The sequence below is a fragment of the Osmia lignaria genome, chromosome 12 (genome assembly GCF_051020975.1).
Source record: "Osmia lignaria lignaria isolate PbOS001 chromosome 12, iyOsmLign1, whole genome shotgun sequence".
NCBI classification, from domain to species: Eukaryota; Metazoa; Arthropoda; class Insecta; order Hymenoptera; family Megachilidae; genus Osmia; species Osmia lignaria.
In genome coordinates this window covers 2986071-3007971 of record NC_135043.1, presented here as the reverse complement: position 1 = coordinate 3007971, position 21901 = coordinate 2986071, and the positions used below count along the sequence as shown (strand labels likewise).

Genomic DNA, 21901 nt, shown 5'->3' with positions numbered 1-21901 from the left:
TATAGGGACCATGTCCTTCTGGTGTGTATCTCACCGATATCATTTATATGTGTTCGAAGCAACATCAACGCCGCCTGGATTTTTACCGCAAGTACTAATTTTCGTTACAGCACGAAATACGGGAATTTGGTGGGCCTGGGTGTGGGCAAAGACACGCAAAGAGTAGATATAGTTATACCTCCTCTTTGGTGTGGGTATGAAGAGGAAAATGTACTTACATTACATTACAAACAGACTTTTCTTGGGCGTAGCCCAAGATGGCGTTCTAGAAGGGGGGATATATCCCCCTATTTTGCCCAACGAAAAAAGCGGCCAATTCAAACGTCCTGTTTCAAACCATACAATTCATTAATCGCTCAACACACGTACACTTCCGCTCATAATCTTTTTATTTTGATAAAGAGAAAAGAAAGGAAATGCTGAATGTCGTGTACCTGCCACCCTGCCATCTGTTTCGCGAGAGACGAGCCCCGCGTGGTGATGTGGAGACCTTCATCAAATAATCTTGCCCAGTTTATCAAGAAATTTTAGCACTCTTTTACATACACCCAAATTTCCACACATGAGAAGTTCCAAAATCTCTGATCCCTGCATAAAACCCTTTTCTTCCAAAAAAGTTACCAAATTCAAACGATCTAGCATAAATCTATCACATTCCCAAATAACATGTTCCAAGGATTCCTCCTGATTTCCACAAACGCACTCCTTACTCTCCACCAAATTTTTCCTAAATAACGATTCCCCGAAGTTGAAATGATTTAACCGGAGTCGATTCATTCTAGTGAGGAACTTCCTATCAAACCCGCTAATCTTATAGAACCACGGGCGTCTATTGCCCACGTTATTATTTCGATTGTTGAAATATTTTACTCCTTTAAATAAGCCGATTCTGCACATTTTATTTGAGAATCTTTCCCACGCCCCCTCCAACATGAAACGCCTAATATCCCGCTCCGAGACTTCTGGGGATATATCCTCTTCTGAGAAGGTAGCCGAGCCTGCAAGGATATCAGCCTTCTCGTTGCCCTCTATTCCTACATGGCTCGGGACCCATGCAAACGCCACATCTAAACCGGCCGGACCGGCACTGCCATTTTCAGACCTACTAGCTTTAAGTTCTCTTAAGATATCATGAATCCATGGATTATCGCCCAAGTCCGAACCCACATGGGCAATCTTTTCCAATACACTAGCGGAGTCGGTAATAATCAAAAACCGTTCCGTTCTGGGTCTATTATTCGCATATCGCATTGCTTGAAAGATTGCGAAGGCTTCCGCTGAGAAAACGGAGGAGGCCCTGTGGAGGGACCAGGATGCCTCCTCCCAAGAGCCGTCCCCCAATCGTATCGCCACCCCTGCCCCCACCGCGAGGCCGTCGTTTTTCTTGGAACCATCCGTATAGATCTCAATTGTCCTATTCTGTCCTTCCCTATTCCAAAAACCTCTCGAGATCTCATTGAAGAGAGCTCGATCGCTAATTTCTATATTTTTCCTAATTTTACCCATATCCCAGTTGACCCTAAAACCACCCTCGCTCACCAGATTTCCAAAGTACAACCATTCAAGTCTATTAACATCTATTCTCTTGCATACATCCATCCGAATGGAAGAATTTCCGTCCTAACCCAGAACCTAGACCAAGGTTCCATCTCCTCCCAATTTACTTCACCTCTAATGATCACAAAATTCAAGAGGCTCTTCTTGACTAGACTCACTGCGCTGAGTCTATGTTTGAGAATAAACCTCTCCGTTAAGACCTCTACACGCGTTTCCAAATCCATAATTCCGGATTCAATATTAATAACATTGATGGGGGTGGTAATCCTGTATCCCATTGCAATCCGCAGACCCGCATTCTGGAGTTTCGCCAATCTCTCCCGACCCTTTTTATTGTCCCAAAAATATACAAAAATGCCATATTCTATCACCGAGCGAACCAGACCCTTAAAAAAGACCAGCATGGTGTTAGGGCTGACTCCCTTCTTAATCCCGGCCACAAAGCGTAGAATATCCAGACGTTTCTTAGCCCTATTGCACACATAGTTAACCTGACTGGAGAAGGACAAACCTTCATCCAGAATTACCCCCAAAAACTTGACTTCTCTACTACTATCTATGGATAAACCTTCAATGTCTAAACTACTAACCATTCCTCCCCTAGCTCTATTTCTAGTAAAATTGATCCATTGTGTTTTATCCATTGACAAATCAAGATCAATCAATCTCAGGTTATGCATAATCATTTCCACTGCTTCTACCAACAATCGTTCTCTGTCCTCTTTATTTTTTCCCCAAACATATACCACTATATCGTCGGCGTACAACAGAACCCTTCTGTTTTCCAGTTCAATATTGGAGCAAATATCAGCCGTATATATATTGTACAACAAGGGACTCAAAACCGAGCCCTGGGGGAGACCTTTGGAGATCCTCCCAGAGACATCCGGATCGAACTTCTTTTTGCAAACTGCCGTTCTATTTCTAAACCAATCCTGCAGGTACCTTGTTACCATTACAGGACATCCTTTCTCTCTTAAAGCCTCCAGCAACTTCCTATGATTTACCCCATCATAGGCTGCCTTGACATCCACAAAAATTGCCGAGACATCCTCCTTACGGCGGAAAGCCTCCTTTACATCCAGAGTTAGGGCCATGAGGTTGTCCAGAGTGGATCTCCCCTTCATGAAGCCGCTCTGTCTGGGATCGACAATCACGGCCTGTTCCACCCATTCCTGAAGGCGGCTCTTTACCAATTTTTCCAAAAGTTTGCCAAGGCAATCAATAAGCGAGATGGGTCTAACTGCCTTTTTTCCAGGCTTGGGCAAAAACTTGACCACCACCTTTTTCCAACATGCTGGGATGCATCCAGATTGCCAAATCACATTGTGTAGTTTAAGTACCAGCCGTTTCATATCCTCATGCATGTGCTTCAGGAAGGCATAAGAAATGCCATCCTCACCGGGTGCTGAGGAGCCCTTGGTCCCCTTCAGCGCCCAGTTCAGTTCCTGGAGCGTAAACGGTTCTTCGTTATTGTTACTATTTGATTCCATCACAAAATTGTCCCAATCCACATCCTGGGGCCTCAGGTCATCCCCCCCGGACCCCAGGATCTTCTCTGTTTCTCTGTTTTCCAAAGCTCTTCTCTCCTCCCAGGGGATGTCTTCCCCTTCTCTTGAAATTCCATTTGCAATGTTCTTGATTTTGCGCCACGCGTCCTTAGAGCTCGTGAAGCAATCAATAGAGCTCGCAAAATCATCCCAAGCTTTGCTCTTCTTGCTACATACCAGGGACCTCATCTTCTTTTCAGCATCTCGTAGCGTGGACCACGCTGCCTGGGATGGTCTACGGATGTAATTTCTGACCGCGATCCTTCTGTCTCTCTTGGCTGCGTTGCATTCCTCGTCCCACCATACCTGTTTTTTCATTCTGCTGGGGGGCGGGCCATCCCGGGCAGGGGCGTCCCGATGGGGCTTGACCGCACCACCCGTCCTGCAGATAGCTCTATCCAACGCCTCCAAAAGTTGAGAGCATTTTGCATCCAAGCTGCTATTGTTCCAAGGCTCCCTTTCCCAGCCAACCCCTAAGCTCACAGACTCCTCTACGGTATAGACCCCATACAACAACCAGTTCATCTTCTTCTCATTGTATCTCTCCCCCCCCCCCCCCCCCCCGTCATTAGATACTTGGGGGTTGTGCCATCTCATTTGCATCCGCAGGAGTATGACCTGGTGGTCCGATCCCATCGTCTCATTTTCTTGCTCCACTGATCCCCTACTCATCACCTTCTGTGACCCAATTATCAGGTCGAGGTTGGAGGGGGGGGGGGGGGGGGGGGGGGGGGCGACCCCCATACCCTATTCTAGACGGAGTGAATCTGTTCAACACGAACATATTCCAGTCCCTTATAACATCCTCTAACAATCTACCCTCGCGACTATCCACGCTGCAGTTCCATAATCTGCTCCTAGCATTAAAGTCCCCCATAAAGCCACCCCTCTTCTGCAGTTATGGTCGAACAAGTCAGACCAGTCCTGCCGTGTCCAAGGGGTGCCCGGCCTTCTATATACAATAAATACCTCAAGCAAACCTAACGGCAATTCCAAGGTTACTCCCAATACTTGTCTACCCTGACCATTCCAAATCAAATTTTCTCTAATCTTGTAGCTAATATCTTGCCTGATACATATCGCAATCCCACCTCCCTGCCTGTCCTCGTTTAAATCATTCCTAACAATATTATATCCCGGGAGGTTAAACCTATCCACGGGTTTAAGCCAAGTCTCTGTAATTCCAAACACATGGAACTTCCCAACATATTCTTTCATTTCTGCCAGCTTACCTTTCACACTTCTAGCATTCCAAATCCCTAACAAAAAACTGTCCGCCATTATGACTTACTTAGTTTAACTTTTGCTATACCCATTACGCAGAATCCCCATCCTAGCAGGGCTCGTCTCTCGCAAAACTTACATAATAATTTCCGCAGGAGAGCAGGACAGCAGAGCCGCATCAACCTACAAAGCAATATGGCATCAGTGTGTTTCTTGACTATCCCCCAATCAGGGCACACCATAAGACCACCCCCCACAGGAAGGACAACAAAACACATATAGGTACATTTCCTTTCTTTACTCATATATTTTAACCAAACAATAGAAAAGTGTAACTCAAAACCTTTTTTACAATAATAAATCAAAACTGGCTTGCTAGTGCGGGCCTTTAGAATAGTAAAAAAACTATTACCACGCATTTTTCCTTCAGACGCATGATAAATATCTCATTAAACTTATCCTCTAATGACATACATCCCGCCACTTTCAGACACAGACAATAACAATAGACCAGATAGCAAAAAACATTATTACCCGTTTCGTACGGGCGGGAAGGCAAAGGGCTTCCCGACGTATCAATCCAAAAATCCATGAGTGCATAAGTCTTCATAACAGAATTCCGATGGTGTATCCCAACAAAATCCGCATATAATCCGTGGCCATGAACCTTAAAAATTATATTAGATAAAATCCCATATTTCCATACTCTCAAGTCCATACTTAGTCCATAATATAAACGCTTATAACTAAGGGTCCACTCAATCCAAGGTAACCGCACATACAACAATAAGTTTTTCATTATTTCCAAAACGCTCTTATCCAGCAAACAATCATCCTTAATTAAGTAAAAAGGGAACACGAAGGCACTAATTATCGGCAGAGGGATCCTGCCCAACCACATGGCCGAATTGGCCCTTTTTCATCTCCGCAATTCTTAACCTGCTTCTTTCTTCCTCCCTTTCGGCCTCCCGTGCCTCAAGTTCCCTTTCCCTTCTGGCGTATGAAGGGCCCGGCAGATTGGCCTCCCACTCCTCCTGAAGCCGCTTCCTTTCAGCCTCCCTGGCCGCATGAAGGGCCTTTTTTCTTTTCAGTTCTGCCAACGTTTTGGGTGGAATCGGGACATTCCACTCGGGGCGGTGTACAGAGTTCCACTCTTCATACTCTTCTTCTGCTGTCGGCTGTCTAGCATATTTTTTCTTCTTTAAAACTTTCTCCACTTCATTTTCCAATCCACGGTCCGCAATTAGGCTGAGAAGTTCCGAGAGGAATTCTTCCTCCCTCCTCTTCCTCAACTGGTCGACCAGCTGCCTGTTGGCCCGCTGTTCCATCTTACTGATGCGCTTAATAGCTGCTTCTTGAATTTCCCCGTTTCCAAAAGTATATTCTGCCTCCGTGTCCTCCAGGTCGGACTCCGGCTGGATAGAGGCGTATCGATTATTCCACCTTTATTTCTCCAAGGTGATCAGGTTTCTTCTAATTAGGCGTTCTCTTGTTTTAATTGGATCATTTTCAACTTCCAGACTCAATCTCCCTCTCCTTCTACCCCTACCGAGTGGGGGGGGGGGGGGAGTATCTTCCCTATTCAGGCCCTGGACCACCTGGTTCCACCCTCTGCCTTGACCAGGGGGAGGTGGGCGCGGGCCACGGGCCTCCTGGATTGCCAACAACTCATTCTCCAGTGGTACTTCCGATTTTTCCCAAAACTCGGGGATTCGTAGCCTGTTTTTCATGGATAACGCAGGGAAATCCCTTGAAATTTCCATCACATCCTCTTCATTATCGACAAAGCCCCTATCGCCTAGTTGTTTAGTAATGATGTCCCTAGCCGTAGCATAGGCAACATTCCGGTATGCTATCACCTTCTTGATGGCCTTCTCGCGTTGGAACTTCCAACACTCTTTCGAGAGGCTCGTATGGGGACCTCCACAGTTTATACACTTTACCTCCCGATCACAGATACCATGTTCGTTCTGTAAGCATCTGATACAACGTCTTGATTTATTTCTGCATTGCATTTGCACGTGCCCAAATGCAAAGCAGCGGTAGCACTGTTTCACTGACTCTACATATGGGAAGACCCGGACACTTACATGGCCTTGGCCAATCCACAGTTCTTTAGGGAGCTGGTCCCCCTTAAAAGTGGCCAGAATGGCCAGCCCTTCCACCCATTCCGCTTTTTCATCTTTCATGACTTTCTTCTTTAACCTTTCAAATGAACACTCGGGTTGCCCCGGAACCAGCGCCTCTTCAAGGGCACCAACAGGCTCTTCCCAATCCGTAATGACTCCTTACCTTGTTCTCTTCTGTTCCGGTAGATAAGCGTCGAAGCACGCCTCGCCCTTCTCAGCGCGGGACAGGATCTCGTTCGCTGTCGCCATGTCGCTAAAGGTGAGCTCCGCCCTATTGAAAGCAACCATTTTTAACCCTTTGAGGAATCTACCCTTATTTTTTATTAAGCGGTAAATTTTTATGAGATTTCTACGTTTCATTTTACTTGTAGCTTCTTTCTTTAAAGCCACCGTAACCATGTATTCTCTACTAGGGAGTTCTTCTTCATAAAAAGCTCTCTTCCTATTCTCACCTTTGTTCTGTTGAGGGGATGCCTCTTTATTCTTGGTTCCTCTGACTCGATCCTTGTTTCCAGTATTTTCCACGTGCGCAAATATTTCCAAGTTCTCTTCCAGTTCTTTTCCAGGTTCTTTGTCTACAGTAATTATTCTTTTATTACTACCCTCCTCCTCATCCAAACATTTATTGTCCTTTTTTTTACCTTTTGTTGATTCCACAAGTTCTTCCTCACTAGTTCTTCTAGATCGTTTTCTCCCACGTTCCACAAGCTTCCATTCGGCTGTATCACACTTGGGCGTTGTTCCAGAGTCTTTTAACGGTACATTCAAATCTTCCCTTTGTTTGCCAGCTACTGGCAGGGCAGCCAACCCTGCATTCGGCTCCGAGCTACACGACGCCTCCTGATTGGACGTGCCTTCTCGTGGCTCCTTGCTTTCAAATTCCGCCACTAGGTTTGCTACTCTGCGTTTCAACTTTTGAGAATTAACGGAAATATCCGCAAAAAATTCCCTAGCCTCTTTGTCCTCTTCGAGAAACTCCGTTTCCCATTCCGTTTCACTTCCAGTTGCTTCCACAGTCTTTTTCGTATTTTGGTTAGCGATTTCGCTTTCGCTAACACTTCTCGTCTGTTCCCGGGTTTTCTTACTTTTCACCTTACGGCGACTAAGGCCGGGCGGCATGGTCCGGCTGCCCGGCACGGCACCTTCCCTGTGCCCCTCTATCCTGGGCTGAGTTTTCTCAGCCCAGGAAAATCACTAAACTTTTCGCTGCACTTACAATGCAAGTGCAGCCCCCTAGAACCAAACCCTCCAACAAAAAGTCACTCCTCCACCCAACACCAAAATGCACTATGAATTTTCGCCACTCGACAGGAGCCCACCTTACAACCGACCGCTCACCTCAACCGTCGAAGTATGTATGTATTTTAGTTTTCTTGGGCTCTGCCCAAGATGGCGCTTCAGGGGGCAAGCGCCCCCTATATTGCCTAGCTACATTAAGGCGCTAAATATAACTTATGTGACCTATATTAGAAATTACAAACTCATGCCATACGCATTTGCTTACTCGCAGCACATTTCCTCCTCTCATATCTTTGAATAATTACACACACACAAACCATGACGTTACTGTCCCTCCTATGCGTTGCTCCACTTTATTTCATAAACTTCCTTTAAATAACTTTCTCCATCTTGTCTAAGAACCTGGAGATGCGTTTAAGGACCCCCAAGTCTCCTCCCATTAGCATTTTCTGAACATCCGCCCCTTCATTAAAGCCCTTTGCAGTTAAGAACATATCAAGCTCTACTCTACTTTCTATAAATCTATCACATTCCCACACTACGTGTTCAATGGACTCTAGTTCCGCACCACAAATACAACCTTTCTCTTCTGACAGGTTCTTCCTAAATAACGATTCCCCCAAATTGAAATGGTTCGCTCTGATTCTGCTCAGTCTCACTAGATCCCCCCTATTCATCCCTTTTATACTTTCGAACCATGGCTTCTTTGTCCCAGCATTATTATCCTCCATTGAAAAATATTTTGCCCCTTTCACTTCACCCTTTCTTCTAGCCCTCTCGTGATTTCTAATCCACGCTCCCTCCATAATATATCCCAACACATCCCTTTCCACTAACCCATATTCGAACACCTCCTCCTCATTTGTCGCCTCCCCCGCTTTCATATCTGCCCTTTCATTGCCCTCAATGCCCACGTGGCTGGGAATCCATGCGAATCCCAGTCTGTTACCTGGGAGTCCAGTCCCGTGACCGACCCCTTCATTCATCTTATATTCTTCTTCCAAAATCATTATTTCACCTATGATTTCTTGAATCCAGGGATTACCCCCCATCCTTCTAGCGAAACCCTCCAACTTTTTAAGGGCACTCGCCGAATCAGTTAAGAAGAGTACTCTTTCCCGCCCCCAATTTGCCCTGGCCTTCTTAACCACCTGTAATATCGCAAAAGTCTCCGCCGAGAAAACCGACGTAACTTTGTTTAAGGACCACGATTCCTCAAACCATTCACCCGAAACTTCCTTAATCGCCACTCCCGCGCCCACCACCTCTGTCAAACCCCTTTTGGACCCATCTGTGTAAATTTCTACTACCCCCATATTATCAAGGTTCGGCCAAATTCTATCTTTGATTTCCTTGATCAGACGCTCGTCTGGTAAATCTTCCTCTTTCCTAAGCTTGCCCACTTCCCACTCCACTATTATTCCACCCCCCTCTACAAAATTGCGTCTTTTGTTTGAAACTACCCTTCCCAAGTTATCATTCACAACTCTTTCTGCTACCCCTTCTGCTCTACACCATGCTCTCACCCACGGATTCCAATTCTCCGACAGCTCTTCCTCTCTCACCACTAGGGTTTTCATCAACGCCTCATATACCACCCCCCTACCCTTGATTCTATGTTTCATCACAAACCTTTCTAATGAAGCCTCCGCCCTGGACTCCAGATTCATTATCCCCGCTTCCGTGTTCATTACGTTTATGGGGGTAGTTATTCTATACCCCATAGCCGTACGAACACCCGCATTATGTAGCCTCATAATTTTGTTCATTGCCCTTTCGTTCTCCCAAAAGAAAAGGAACAGGCCATATTCTATCACTGATCTAATCAGCCCTTTAAAGAAAATCAACATTGTGCTCGGCTTGACACCCTTCTTGATACCCGCAATAAACCTCAAAATATCTAACTTTTTCCTAACTTTATTCGATACCATCTCTATGTGTTTACTGAAGCTGAGGGACCTGTCCAGGATTATTCCAAGAAACTAGGCCTGAGCTTCCCCCTCCAATAATTCTCCGCCTATTCTAAATTCACCATAACCCTTATTTCTATCTCTTGCTTTTGAGAAAACAACGACCTTGGATTTACCCTCTGCCAGTCCTAACCCCAGCTCCTTAAGATTTTCTAACAACGCCTCCACCGCGCCTTCTAGTTTTACCCTTAGTTCATTTATGTCTTCACCCGAGACATATACAACAATATCGTCCGCGTACAGCAGAACCCTCACCCCCCACCGCTCAAGCCCTTTGCAAATTTCCGCTGTGTATATATTGTACAGTAGGGGGCTCAAGACCGAGCCCTGTGGGAGCCCTCTCTTGATTAAACCATTAACCCCTTCTAAAAATTTTCGGACACATGTCGCTGATCTATCCTTCAACCAGTTTACAATAAAGCCCACCACCCTTTCCGGGCAGTTCCTTTCCTTTAAGAGTGCCTTCAATTTGCTATGGTTAACTAGGTCATATGCTGATTTTACATCCACAAAAGCTGCCACGGTTTCTTTTCTAGCTTTAAAACCTGCCTTAATGTCCGTGACCAAGGCCACCAGATTATCCATTGTAGATCGCCCTTTCATAAAACCACTCTGTCGATGATCTACTATCCCCTCTTTGTCTGCCCATTCGCACAGCCTTTCCTTCACCAACCTTTCAAGAATTTTCCCCATACAATTAATCAAGGAGATAGGTCTCAGGGCCTTTTTCCCGGGTTTTTCCAAAAACTTTATCACCACTTGTTTCCACCGTTGTGGTATACAACTGTTCTCCCAGATCCAGTTATATAATTTCAATAAGCACTTCTTCATTCCGCTATCTAATTTTTTTAAAAAGAGGTACGAAATTCCGTCTTCTCCTGGGGCCGAGGAAATCCGGACTGAGTCCAAGATCCCCTGCAAGTCCCTCTCTTCGAAACAATCCTGTATACTAGCTTGCCCAGTACTAACATAATCCCCTCCCAAAAGTTGACCAGAGGTTTCTAATTCCCCCTGACCTTCTTCTCCCTGACCCACCTCTAAGTCATAAGAAAAAACTTTTCCTATTTCTAGCTCCTCCAACGAATTTATTTCATTTTCCTTAAGACTGGTGCACCCGGTTTTCCCAATATCATTCTTAATTTGTTTGATCTTTTGCCAGGCCTCCCTGGAACTGGTATAACAATCGATTGATGATGCGAAATCGTCCCAAGCTTTAAACTTCTTTTCCTCTATTAATTTTTTCATTCGCTTTCCCACCTCCCTCATATTAATCCAATTAGCCTGATTCGGCGTCCTAATAAAGAGTTTAACTGCATTTCTTCTGTCCCTTTTAGCTTCATTACAATCTTTATCCCACCACGTCTGTCCCCTAACATTATTTTTTTTAGGTTTAGTTTTCTTTCTTACATCATTGATATTCAGTCCCTTGTCTGTTACAGTACCGCCCGCTTTCCTGATAATATTAACTATTGCCTCCGTAAAATCCCTGCGTCTATCCTCAATGCTAAAATTCTCCCACCCCTCTACGTTCCAATTTTCCATTAGGCTAGTCGCTTCCTCACTTGATGCTGTTACAAAGAAGTCCCAATTTATTTTATCATCCCTAAACTTTCTAGTCGACCCTACCACTTCCTTGGTTCTATTTACCTCCTCATCTCCGAAAACTAAACCTAACACCTGGTGGTCTGAGCCCATGGTCTCATTTTCTTCCACCACCGTTGAAATATCCATCGCATAGTGAGAACCAATAAATAGGTCAATGTTCGATGGTGGCCTACCACCAGTTCCTAGCCTTGAATTAGTATTTGTGTTAATAACGAACATGTCGTAGTCCCTAACCACCTCCTCCAACAGGGAGCCCTCTCTACTATCAACGTAACAGTTCCATACTTTGTTTCTAGCGTTAAAATCGCCCATTAGAATTGTTTCAACATTCTGTCTTTTGTTTTTAAATAGTTTGACCCAATCATCTCTTTCCCATTTCTCTCTTGGTCTTCTGTAGACTAAGAGGATATCCCACACGCCCTTCTTAGTTTCCACCGAGATCCCCAAGACTTCCCTTCCTGCCCCCTTCCAGGTTAAATCCTCTCTTACAACAAACTTTACACGCTCCTCCACTATAAACGCCAAACCCCCACCCCGTCTATCCTCTTTCAAATCACCTCTAACAATATTATACCCCGGAATAACGAATCTATCTTTCTTTTTAAGCCATGTTTCGGTTATCCCTAGGATGTCAAAATTTTTAATATTCTCCTTAATTTCGCTTAATTTCCCTCTAACGCTCCTGGCATTCCAGGTTCCCAGACAAAACTTACCCTTGAAAATTGAAGTAGCCATTTGGCTCGATTATAACCCCTCTTTTCCTTTTCTAGAAACTACCCTTCCAAGTTTCGCCCTTCTTCTTTCGCACTTTATCCAACACACCCTCCAAGCTTTGCAACAGGGGGGGCAGTAACAAGTCAGACACCTACAAGAAAGTATAATTTTAATATTAAAGTCACTCCAAAAGATATAACAAATCCTACTCTTAATGTGAGATCCCTCCTCAACAGACCTCCGCCCCCCATAGGGGCCATATACATACATGACCATTAAGCCAATTGGACTATACAAAGTGACAGTACCTTTCCAACTCATCTCTATGCAATCTATCAGAGATTCTTTCCAAGGTAAGCACTCGCTCCCGTACAACCTGCTTTTTAGAAAAAACCTAACCCAAACTGAAACTTCATCCACTCTTAACCTTCTTTTACATATGAACGCAAAAAAATTCAAAATACATACCCACTCTTCGTAACAGAAAATAAAACTAGAATCGAGTATGTTCGAAAAACGCAAGTCGCAGTAGCATACAAAAACATTTCTTTTCCAAGAAGTAGCTAATGAAACCAAAGATAAACAAGTTGTTAATAATAAAACTAAACATATCAATAAACCTAAGCCACGAATGGCTCTTACAAGACCCCTTAAAGCACACACACAAACCAAACATAACCACTCTTTATTGTTCATAACGTTATTCATCGTTGAAGTCCTCTCTATTCCCACACATTCTTCCCTCAATCCTTTTCATGAGCTCCTCGAGTCTTCCTCTTCTATATTCGTCTTCCTGATTTGCCCTTTCTGTCGTCCACCCGTATTGCTGGTGGGCCCGTACAGTTATGTCTTCTAGCTCTTGTTCCTGAGCTTCCTTTGCCGCCTTCTGGGCCTCATATCTCTCCTTCCTCCTTCTCAGCTTTTCCTTAGTCTTCTCCGGGATGGGAACGTCCCAGTTGGGCCTGTGCCTAGTAGTATTCCAGTATGCATATTCTTCCTCCTCCGTCCTTTGTTCCTTTTTCTTGTTGTCATTCAACATTCTTTCCACCTCCTGCTCATAACCCTTTTCCCTTATCAGTTTCATCAGGTCCGCCATAAATTCTTCATCCCTCTTCTTCTCCAGCTGCCCAATTAGCCTTTTTTGGGCACGCTGTTCCACCATGCTAATCCTTTTGATAGCACGTTCTATTGGTAGCCCATCTCCAAATACATATTCAGCTTCCTCCGGGGCAGTCCCATCTTCCTCTTGTTGTAGAGACTCAAACACATTTGAGACACTAACCGTTAGACCTTGAGCACGGGGTAGCCTATTCTCTGCGGCATAGTCTTCTTGCCTCAGCCTGCCCCTGCCCCTACTTTTACCCCCTCCCTGGCTCTTCCTCGTATTCTCAGGGACATTTTCCCATCTTCTAGCACCCATCCTGCCTCCCTCCGATTTCTTTTTGGCTTCCCTCAACAGTTCCAATTCATCCTCCATTGGTACTTTTTTTGCCTCCCAACACTCAATTCTTCTCGTCGGCAAAGTAGGAAAGTCTCTGCTGCCTCCATCTCTTCCGACCACCTCTTCGTCCCAGTTTTCCCCTAATTGATTCACAACTATGCCCTTGGCTGTTGCGTACGCCACATTTTTAAAGGCCATGACTTTTCTGATTAATTTCTCTCTTTGGTGCACCCAACATGTGTTAGATAGGGACGTATGATTTCCCCCACAGTTCAAGCACACCGGTGACTTATCGCAAGTCCCGTGTTCCCTTTCCAAGCACACTAGACACTTTTTCAGACTCCGACATTGCATTTGTAGGTGCCCATACGAAAAGCACTTGAAACACTGCTTAACCTGCTCCACGTACGGGTAAGTTCAGCTTTGTTAAAACCCACCATTTTGAGTCCCCGCAGAAAACGAGACCTCGATCCAAGCATTCTATAGATCTTAACTATGTTGTTTCTTTTGAATTTACTCGTGTTTTCCTTCCCAAGTACCATTGTAACCATATATTCTCTGCTCTTCAACTCTTCTAGGTAAAACTGTTTGTTCTCACCTCGTGTTCTTCTTCTATTTATTCTGTCTCCTAAGGATATTGTATCCTTTCCTACTGCGCCTTTAATATTCTCACCCGCAGTCGTGCACTCTGATGGCGCCGCGCCTTGTTGGATAGGTGTGGCCGTTTTTTTTCCACCTACGGGGGATGTATTAGCTACGGGAAAACCTTCAACTTCTTTTCTATCTCTTTTACTACCTTCTTCACTTTTATCCGTTTCTTCCTCTGCTGCCCTCTTCCTAACTTTTCTGTTTTCTCCAGACCCAATCCTTACATCCGCAACACTCTTCCAAGAATGAGACGCAGTCTCCTTCTTCTTGTTCCCCTTCTTTTCAGCAGGGATACCAAGCTCTTCCTGATCCATCGCCTCACCCCTAGGGGAAACTACAAATTCCCTATTCTCTTCTTTGTTTTCTTCCACGGCCTTGTTGGAACTTCCAGCAATTTCCTCCCTACAGTTGGTATCCTCTAACGGCTTTCTATTTCTGTTCAGAATTTCAAAAAATTCCCTAGCCTCGGCATCCTCCTCTAGATATTCGGCCTCGAATTCAACCATACTTAGGTTGAGTTCTTCCATTTTCTCCTTTAGTTTTACAGTTTTCTCACCTTCGCTCTTGCTTCTTTTCTTCTTTTCACCACTTTCCTTCCTTATTTTCCTTACATTCCTTAAAACAACCTCTCCTCCCTGCGACAAGGCATTGTCGCAGGGAGGGACCACACCCTCCTTATTCATTATTTTCTCCTGGGCTCGCTTTCCCGGGAATAAGCGATCCCAAGAGAGACACTTTTGTACAAAGAAAACCCCCTAAAAAGACACTGATGAAAACTCAAGTTCCCAGAAAACCACTTCCTTAAAAACTTCCTAATCAAGAGTACCACTTCTCCGTACGTCCGTTGTCTACGGTTGCCACCGTGAGACTCCTCAACCGTCGAAGCGGAAGTCCGGAAATGTACTTCCATTTCGACGGCTGAGCGGAGCGGTTGGTAGTGCGGTGAGCGCGCTGGAAATTTTGCATTGAGTGGTTTTTCATAGGGAAAATTGTTTTCCTATAGAGAAAGTGAAGTGTTTAACGGGTCTAGTATAAAACCCGGGTAAAAAAGAGTGCGGGGTGAAGATGTTTGGGCACTTTTCCTGGGCTGAGTTCTCTCGGTCCAGGAATTAACCGGAGGGGGGAGGGGATCCTCCCAAGCGGCAAAGACATGCCGCTTGGGAGTAGAAGACGAAGAATCAAGGAGAAGGTGAGGAATAAGAGTAAAAGCCTCAGTGAAAATGAAGGCTCGAAACCTGTGACAGATATGGATTTGGAAAAACCTGGTAGTGATGGGGAATGGGAGACGGAATACTTGGAAGAGGATAAGGAAGCACGAGAATTTTTTGCTGGAAAAACGGTTATGGAAAAAACACCTCAGAGGGAGCTGAGGGTTGCTGAAATTGTGGCAGAGTTTGAACAGAAGGAAGTAAGTGGGGCGGTGGCCAATCAAAAAGAGCCATGCAAGGCCCCTATGGAACAGGACAAGGATCTTTCGAAAGATGAAGTTGGTAGTATTGAAATGACGTCAGAAAAGGTAGAAACAAGCAGAAAGAGGTTACGAAGATTTAGCGAGGAGGATCTGGGATTTGCAGGACAAGGTAAAAAAATGGGTGACAAACAACCCGTGGAGGCGTGCAACGAACCTAACCGTATTGTTGATATAGATAATAAGGATAAGAACTTGGAAGAAGAAACGGGTACAAAGGATATTGAGGACTTGGAACTTACAAAGGACGAAGAGATACGAAGGAACAAAGGACCGGCCATAAAGAGATCCTATTATCATGAAGAGCTCGTGAGCAGAGAGTATACGGTGTCGCTGGTGCTGAAAAAGGAAGCTACCAGCAGAATGAAACGTAGAAACATTATTAAAATATATAGAATAATTAAGAATAAAGGAAGGTTCTTGAAGGGTTTCAAAATGGTCGCTTTCAACAGGGCGGAGCTGACTTTCAGCGAAATGGCGGCGGCCAACGAAATCCTGAGACGCGCAGACGAGGGAGATGCATGCTTCAATGCGTACTTACCTGAACGAAAGAAAACCAGAAAGGGGGTGATCATCGACTGGGAGGAGCCCGTGGACGCATTGGAGGAAGCCCTGGTGCCTGGCCAACCGGAGGCGAAGTTCGAAAGATTAAAAAGGAAGGTTACGAAGGATGGAAAAACGGAGTGGGTGGAGGGGATCGCAATCCTTGCCACTTTTAAAGGAGACCAACTACCAAAAGAATTGTGGATTGGCCACGGCCACGTGAGTGTAAGGGTGTTCCCTTTTGTGGAAGCTGTAAAGCAATGTTATAGGTGCTTCGCTTTCGGACATGTACAATTACAGTGTAGAAACAAGTATAAAAGGTGTATTAGATGCTTAGAAAATGAGCATGGCCAATGCGACAGACCGGCAAAGTGCCTGAACTGTGGTGGGGATCACACCAGCTTATCAAAGGGCTGCTGGAAATACCAAAGAGAGAAGGCAGTGAAGAAAGTAATGGCGTACCGCAACGTGGCGTATGCCACTGCAAGGGACTGGGTGTCAAAACAGATGAGGGATAAGGGAATATTGGACGACGATGATGACAGAGTGGACGGTTCAAGGGACTTTCCAGCTTTATCTAGAAGAAACAAAATTAAAAACCCTGAGTTCTGGGAGAAAGGGGAAGTTCCCCTAGGAGAGGAACTTCAGGCTATCAGGGAGGCTCGGGGCCAACCTGCACCTATAGAGCCCAACCTGAGAGGCTGGGAGACAGCCCTGAGACTCCGAAACGACCCCCTCCCCCCAAGTAAGGGGCGCGGTAGGGGTAGACTGAATCTAGTTATTGACGATGATCCCATTAAGACCAGGGAGGGACTGGTCAGGAGGAAAATGATCGAAATGGAAAAAAAGAAATGGGATAACAGGTATGAGGTTTTACGGCCGGAATCGGATCCGGAGGATGGAGAACTGGAATACATCTTTGGTTATGGCGAACTGGAGGAGGCAGCAATCAAAAAAGTGAGTAAAATGGAGCAGAGAGCTAATAGACAATTGATTGACCAGTTTAGGAAGAAAAGAGAGGAGGAATTTCTGTCGGAACTCCTGAGCCTGATAGCGGATAGTAGCTTCGAGAAGGAGGTTGAGCAATATTTAAGGAAAAAGAAATTTGGAAAAAAGCAGACCGAAGAAGAGGAGTACAGGGAGTGGAATACTCCCCAAAGGCCGCCGTGGGATGTCCCAATTCCGGCCAAAACGCAGGCAAAGATTGATAGAAAAAAGGCCTTGTATGGGGCAAGGGAAGAGGAAAGGAAAAAGCAGCAAGAAGAATGGGAGAATAGCCTGCCTGGTCCCTCGTATGCCAGACGGGAAAGGGAGAGGGAACAAATAGAAGCGGAAAGGGAAGAGGAGCGTTGCCTACAGCGCTTAAGGGAAATGAAAAAAGGCCCGTTAGGATGGGTCTTTCGCCAGAACAATGGGGACGAGCCAAGTAAAGAGGTGTAATTACTTGTGGGGCCACCTCAGGTGTCGACGAAATAGTTTTTGGGGTAACTGTAGGCTATGGGTTAATGAATGGACAAACGTGCGTGGTTGTGGGACTAAGAGTTTATGGTTATGTGTGATTTGGAAGTGTGAAAAGAAAAGGATTGTATTTGGTAATGATAACAGGGTGTGGACTATTTTGTATTGAAATTATGTTTACCTGTGCCGACTCCTACGGAGCCCTCGGGCACAAGAAGGTTATAGTATTTTTGGAAAGTTAAAAAAATTAATTCTGTACTATTACTCTGTAACAGGATCCGAACCTGGTATGACTTTAAGAACCTGTTTAGAATGTAAGGATTCGGATGAGAGAGGGCGCCTAGCACGCTATCAGCGCCCCTGCTGTACGATTAGATCTGTAAGATTACTTTCGAACATGGACAATTGGATACTTAAAAAATTTGGCGATAAGAGGGATAAGGGTAACGCACCTTCGTACGATTTTTTGTGTATGTCCGGGCTATACAGGTTGAGGGTTTTATGTCGGTGTTGGTTATTTTTTCGATTTTCAATAAAATATATACTTTTTTGTAGGATTGCGGTTTATTTGCCCCCTGCATTTGTCACCAGAGGAGAGAGTACCGTAAGGACGGTGGGTGAGGCGTCTCGCCTCTGTGGCCGGGATAGAGGGGAGCACACCCCCTTTTGTAAGGTAAAATGGAGAACTCAATTTTGATAGGAATTTGGAACGCAAGAAGCGTGCGCGGTAAAACTGCGGAATTAAAAGAATATGTCTCAAACTTCCACGTCTTTGGTATTACTGAAACTTGGCTCAAACCTACGGACGTCTTGAACGTCCCGGGTTTTAATTCTGTTAGACTTGATTTGGATGAGGATAGACAGGGAGGTGGAGTAGCTTTGCTGCTCCAGGAGGACATCGTGTATCAAACTAGGGATTGTTCTGCGTGGGGCGGGGTAGGCAGACAGGCCCTGGGGGTAACTCTGACATTGGATTCGGGGGAAATGGATATGGTGGTGGTATACAGGAGGCCGGGGATTCCCTGGAGTAAAAGGGAGTGGAAAGATTTGCTGGATTGTAGGAGACCCGGGGTTCCGGTGCTTTTTATGGGTGACTTTAACGCTAGGAGTAAGGCCTGGAACTGCTCAGTGGAAAGCAGGGAGGGGAAATCATTGGAGGAGTCCGTGAGGGAAGCAGACCTCTTCGTTTTGAATAGATACACTTTATCTAGGATAGGTTCGGGGGGACGACCCCCTTCCAACCTGGGCCTTTTTATAGGCTCGCATAATTTCGTTACTTTGGGCTCTATAGAACAAGAGAATGAGACGTTAGGCTCGGATCATCAGGTAATCCTCCTCCACCTAAAAGAGGGAATTACTTCTGTAGGTAAGGGCAATAGAGTAGGGACTAGGAAGTTTAACGAAAAGAATATAAACTGGTTGCTGTTTAAAGTCTTCTCAGGTGAAGAAGCGGCGTGTTTGGATGAGTTATGGAAAAAAGAGCCGTGGTCGAGTCAGAATATCAACTCGAGATGCGACCAGTTCGTTGAAGCCGTATACAGGGCCCTGACAAGGGCAGGAGGGGGGAAAAAAGTCCAACATCCCAGACCCAGGGACCCCGTTGGCGCTAGAGTTAGGAAAAAACAGGTATGGTGGGACCAAGAGTGCGAAACGGCCAAGAATAGCCGTAGGAGAGCTACGCGCGAGTATATTAGAAGACCTAGCCAGGAAAATTGGGTCAGGTTAAGGGAGGCAGAAAAGAACATGAGAAGCTTGGTAAATACAAAAAAGAGTAAAGCCTGGGATGACTTCGCGGGGTCCATAGACTGCTACACGAGCGCGAAAGAGGCCTGGCGAAAGGTAAAAGCGATTAGGAAGGGAGTCGCCAGGGTAGGGGACTATACCGATACAGGAGAGAAGGGAATTAGAAAACGAAGAGGTTAGTAAAATCCTGGGAGATGATAGTAGGGAAACGAACGAACTTACTGCTCGGCTCGAGCAGCCCGAGCGGGAGCATCTGGGGGAGGGAGTTTCCGACAGTCAGGTTTTTGTTCGACAGGAATTAGAGAGGGCCCTGGGGGGGTGCGAGGTAATACAGCCCCGGGGGAGGACGGGATCTCTTATGTAAGTTTAAAAAATCTTCACGAAAGCGCGAAAACGGTACTCTTAGAAATGTATAACTAGATATGGCTCAACGGACATATCCCTGATCGTTGGAAGAGGGTGGTGGTGAGATTCCTAGACAAACCAGGGAAAAAGGCCGTCAGACCAATTTCCCTGATCGATTGCCTAGGGAAATTATTAGAAAAATTAGTGAAAGAGAGGCTACAGGAGTGGGTTGAAAGGGAGGGGGTCGTGGACCCCCGCCAGAGTGGATTTATGAAGGGTAGGTCCACGGTAGATAATATCATGATCCTAATTTCTGATGTTAAAGCAGCCTTCGCGCGAAAGGAAGAGACTACGGCTGTTTTTGTGGACGTGAAAGCAGCGTATGATAGAGTAGTACATGGGAAAATGGTTGAGATTTTGGAATGCAAGGGATGCCGCCCGCCTATCAAAAGATACCTGGGTAACTGGCTATCGAATAGGCGGGCGGCATGTAGAAGGACTTTTGACCCGGAAAGGGAAGGCAGTGTGACCAGGGGGTTACCCCAAGGGTCTGTTCTGAGCCCCCTACTGTATAATATCTACTCTTCAGATATCTGCACGGGGGTGGACCAGAGCTGCCTTAAAATTTTACTATACGCGGATGACATAGTGGTATATGTTTGGGGTAGGGATAGACTGGAAAGAGAACGTATTTTAAGTGAAGCCATTGAACGAATCATAAAAAATCTGAGAGATATAGGATTGGACCTGGCAATGGAGAAAACACAATGGATGACCTTCACTAAAAACAGAGCCAGGAAAGGGGTTAAATCCTCCATCCAAATTGGAGGGGAGATAGTAGAAAGCAGCAGAGAGATCCGTTTTTTGGGGGTGATTTTGGATGAGGGCTTGTCGTTCGGGGGACAGGTGGATTACATTTGCAATAAGACCAAAAAACGTCTGGACATTCTGCGCTACATAGCAAGCATTAAAAAGGGGGTAAACCCCCGGACGATGATCGTTTTTTTCAAAGGGCTTGTTCGTTCGATGATAGAATATGGGATATTTCTGGTCTAACAAGAAGGGCAGGGAGAAGCTGTCCAAGCTGCAAAATGCAGGCCTGAGAATCGCAATGGGGTATAGGATAACCACTCCCATTAATGTGATGAATGTGGAGACCGGAGTGTTAGATTTAGAAACTAGAGTAGAGCTCCTGTTGGAGAGGTTTATGTTCTAACATAGAATTAGAACAGATAGCTTAGTTAGAAGAAGTCTTGAGAACGTTATTGTTGTGAGAGAGGAGGAGGAATGGGAGTGCATGGAACCCTGGTCAAGGGCCTGGGTGAAAGTAGAAGAATGGGTGGCGTGTTGTAAAATAGCGGTGATGAGCAGGGAAGAGTGGGTGGAGGTTGGCTCCTTTGTATCCAAGGGGGGATTCAAAGTTAATTGGGAAATGGGTAAGAGGAGGAAACAAATTGAGATCCCCGACAGGGCGTTGGTTAGGGAAATTAATAATGGTTTGGATACGGAAGAAGTAGTGGAAATATATACAGACGGTTCAAAGAAACGCGGCATGGACGCGGTAGGATCTGGGATGGCGATCAGGGGGGTAAACAGCGAGTGGGAGGATCTGGGCTGGTCCCTGAATAGGGCTACTTCAGTCTTCTCGGCAGAGGCATACGCGATCCTCCAAGCGCTGAGGTACGTCAATGATAAGCCAAAGAATTGTAAATTTTTGATTATCACGGACTCGGCGAGCGTTTTGGAGAAGATTGCGAATGTGGGAAGAAAACAGGGGGACTGCCCCTGGTGTCTCGAGATAGTCAGGGAATTGAGAAAAAATGCTTTTTGGAACGATAGAGAAGACGTGAGTACGATGAACGTGGCTTTTGCGTAGGTGCCAAGCCATGTAGGAATTGAGGGGAATGAACGGGCGGACCTCCAGGCGGGGCTCGCAACGAGGGGAGAGGAGGAATTGGGAGTAGGTGCCTCCACCCGAGATATTAGACTATACTTAGCAGAAGATGCGTGGGAAAGGTTTACTAATAGGATGTCTACAATTGGTATGTTTAAGGGAGTAAAGTATTTTAGTAATCCCAAAAACAATGTGGGGAATAGGAAACCGTGGTTCTTTAAAGTTATAGGGGTAGACAGGGAGTTACTCACAAGAATGAGTAGGCTGAGGGCGAACCACTTTAATTTGAGGGAGTCGTTGTTCAGGAAAAATTTAATTGAAAGTAAAGAATGTAGCTGCGGCTACGGTGAGGAGTCAATTGAGCACGTAGTTT

At 45.5% G+C, this 21901-nt stretch overlaps 1 protein-coding gene across 1 annotated transcript; it reads right to left on the bottom strand.

The window, feature by feature from the left end:
• Window positions 1–495: 495 nt before the first annotated feature.
• Window positions 496–1506, bottom strand: LOC143305952 (uncharacterized). Its single transcript, XM_076691285.1, has one exon. It carries the CDS (start codon window positions 1504–1506, stop codon window positions 496–498), a length of 1011 nt encoding a protein of 336 aa, XP_076547400.1.
• Window positions 1507–21901: the final 20395 nt, after the last annotated feature.

Bases quoted from the DNA above. Each gene is read 5' to 3' on its own strand.
- LOC143305952 (XM_076691285.1), bottom strand. From the start codon at position 1,506: ATGGGTAAAATTAGGAAAAATATAGAAATTAGCGATCGAGCTCTCTTC.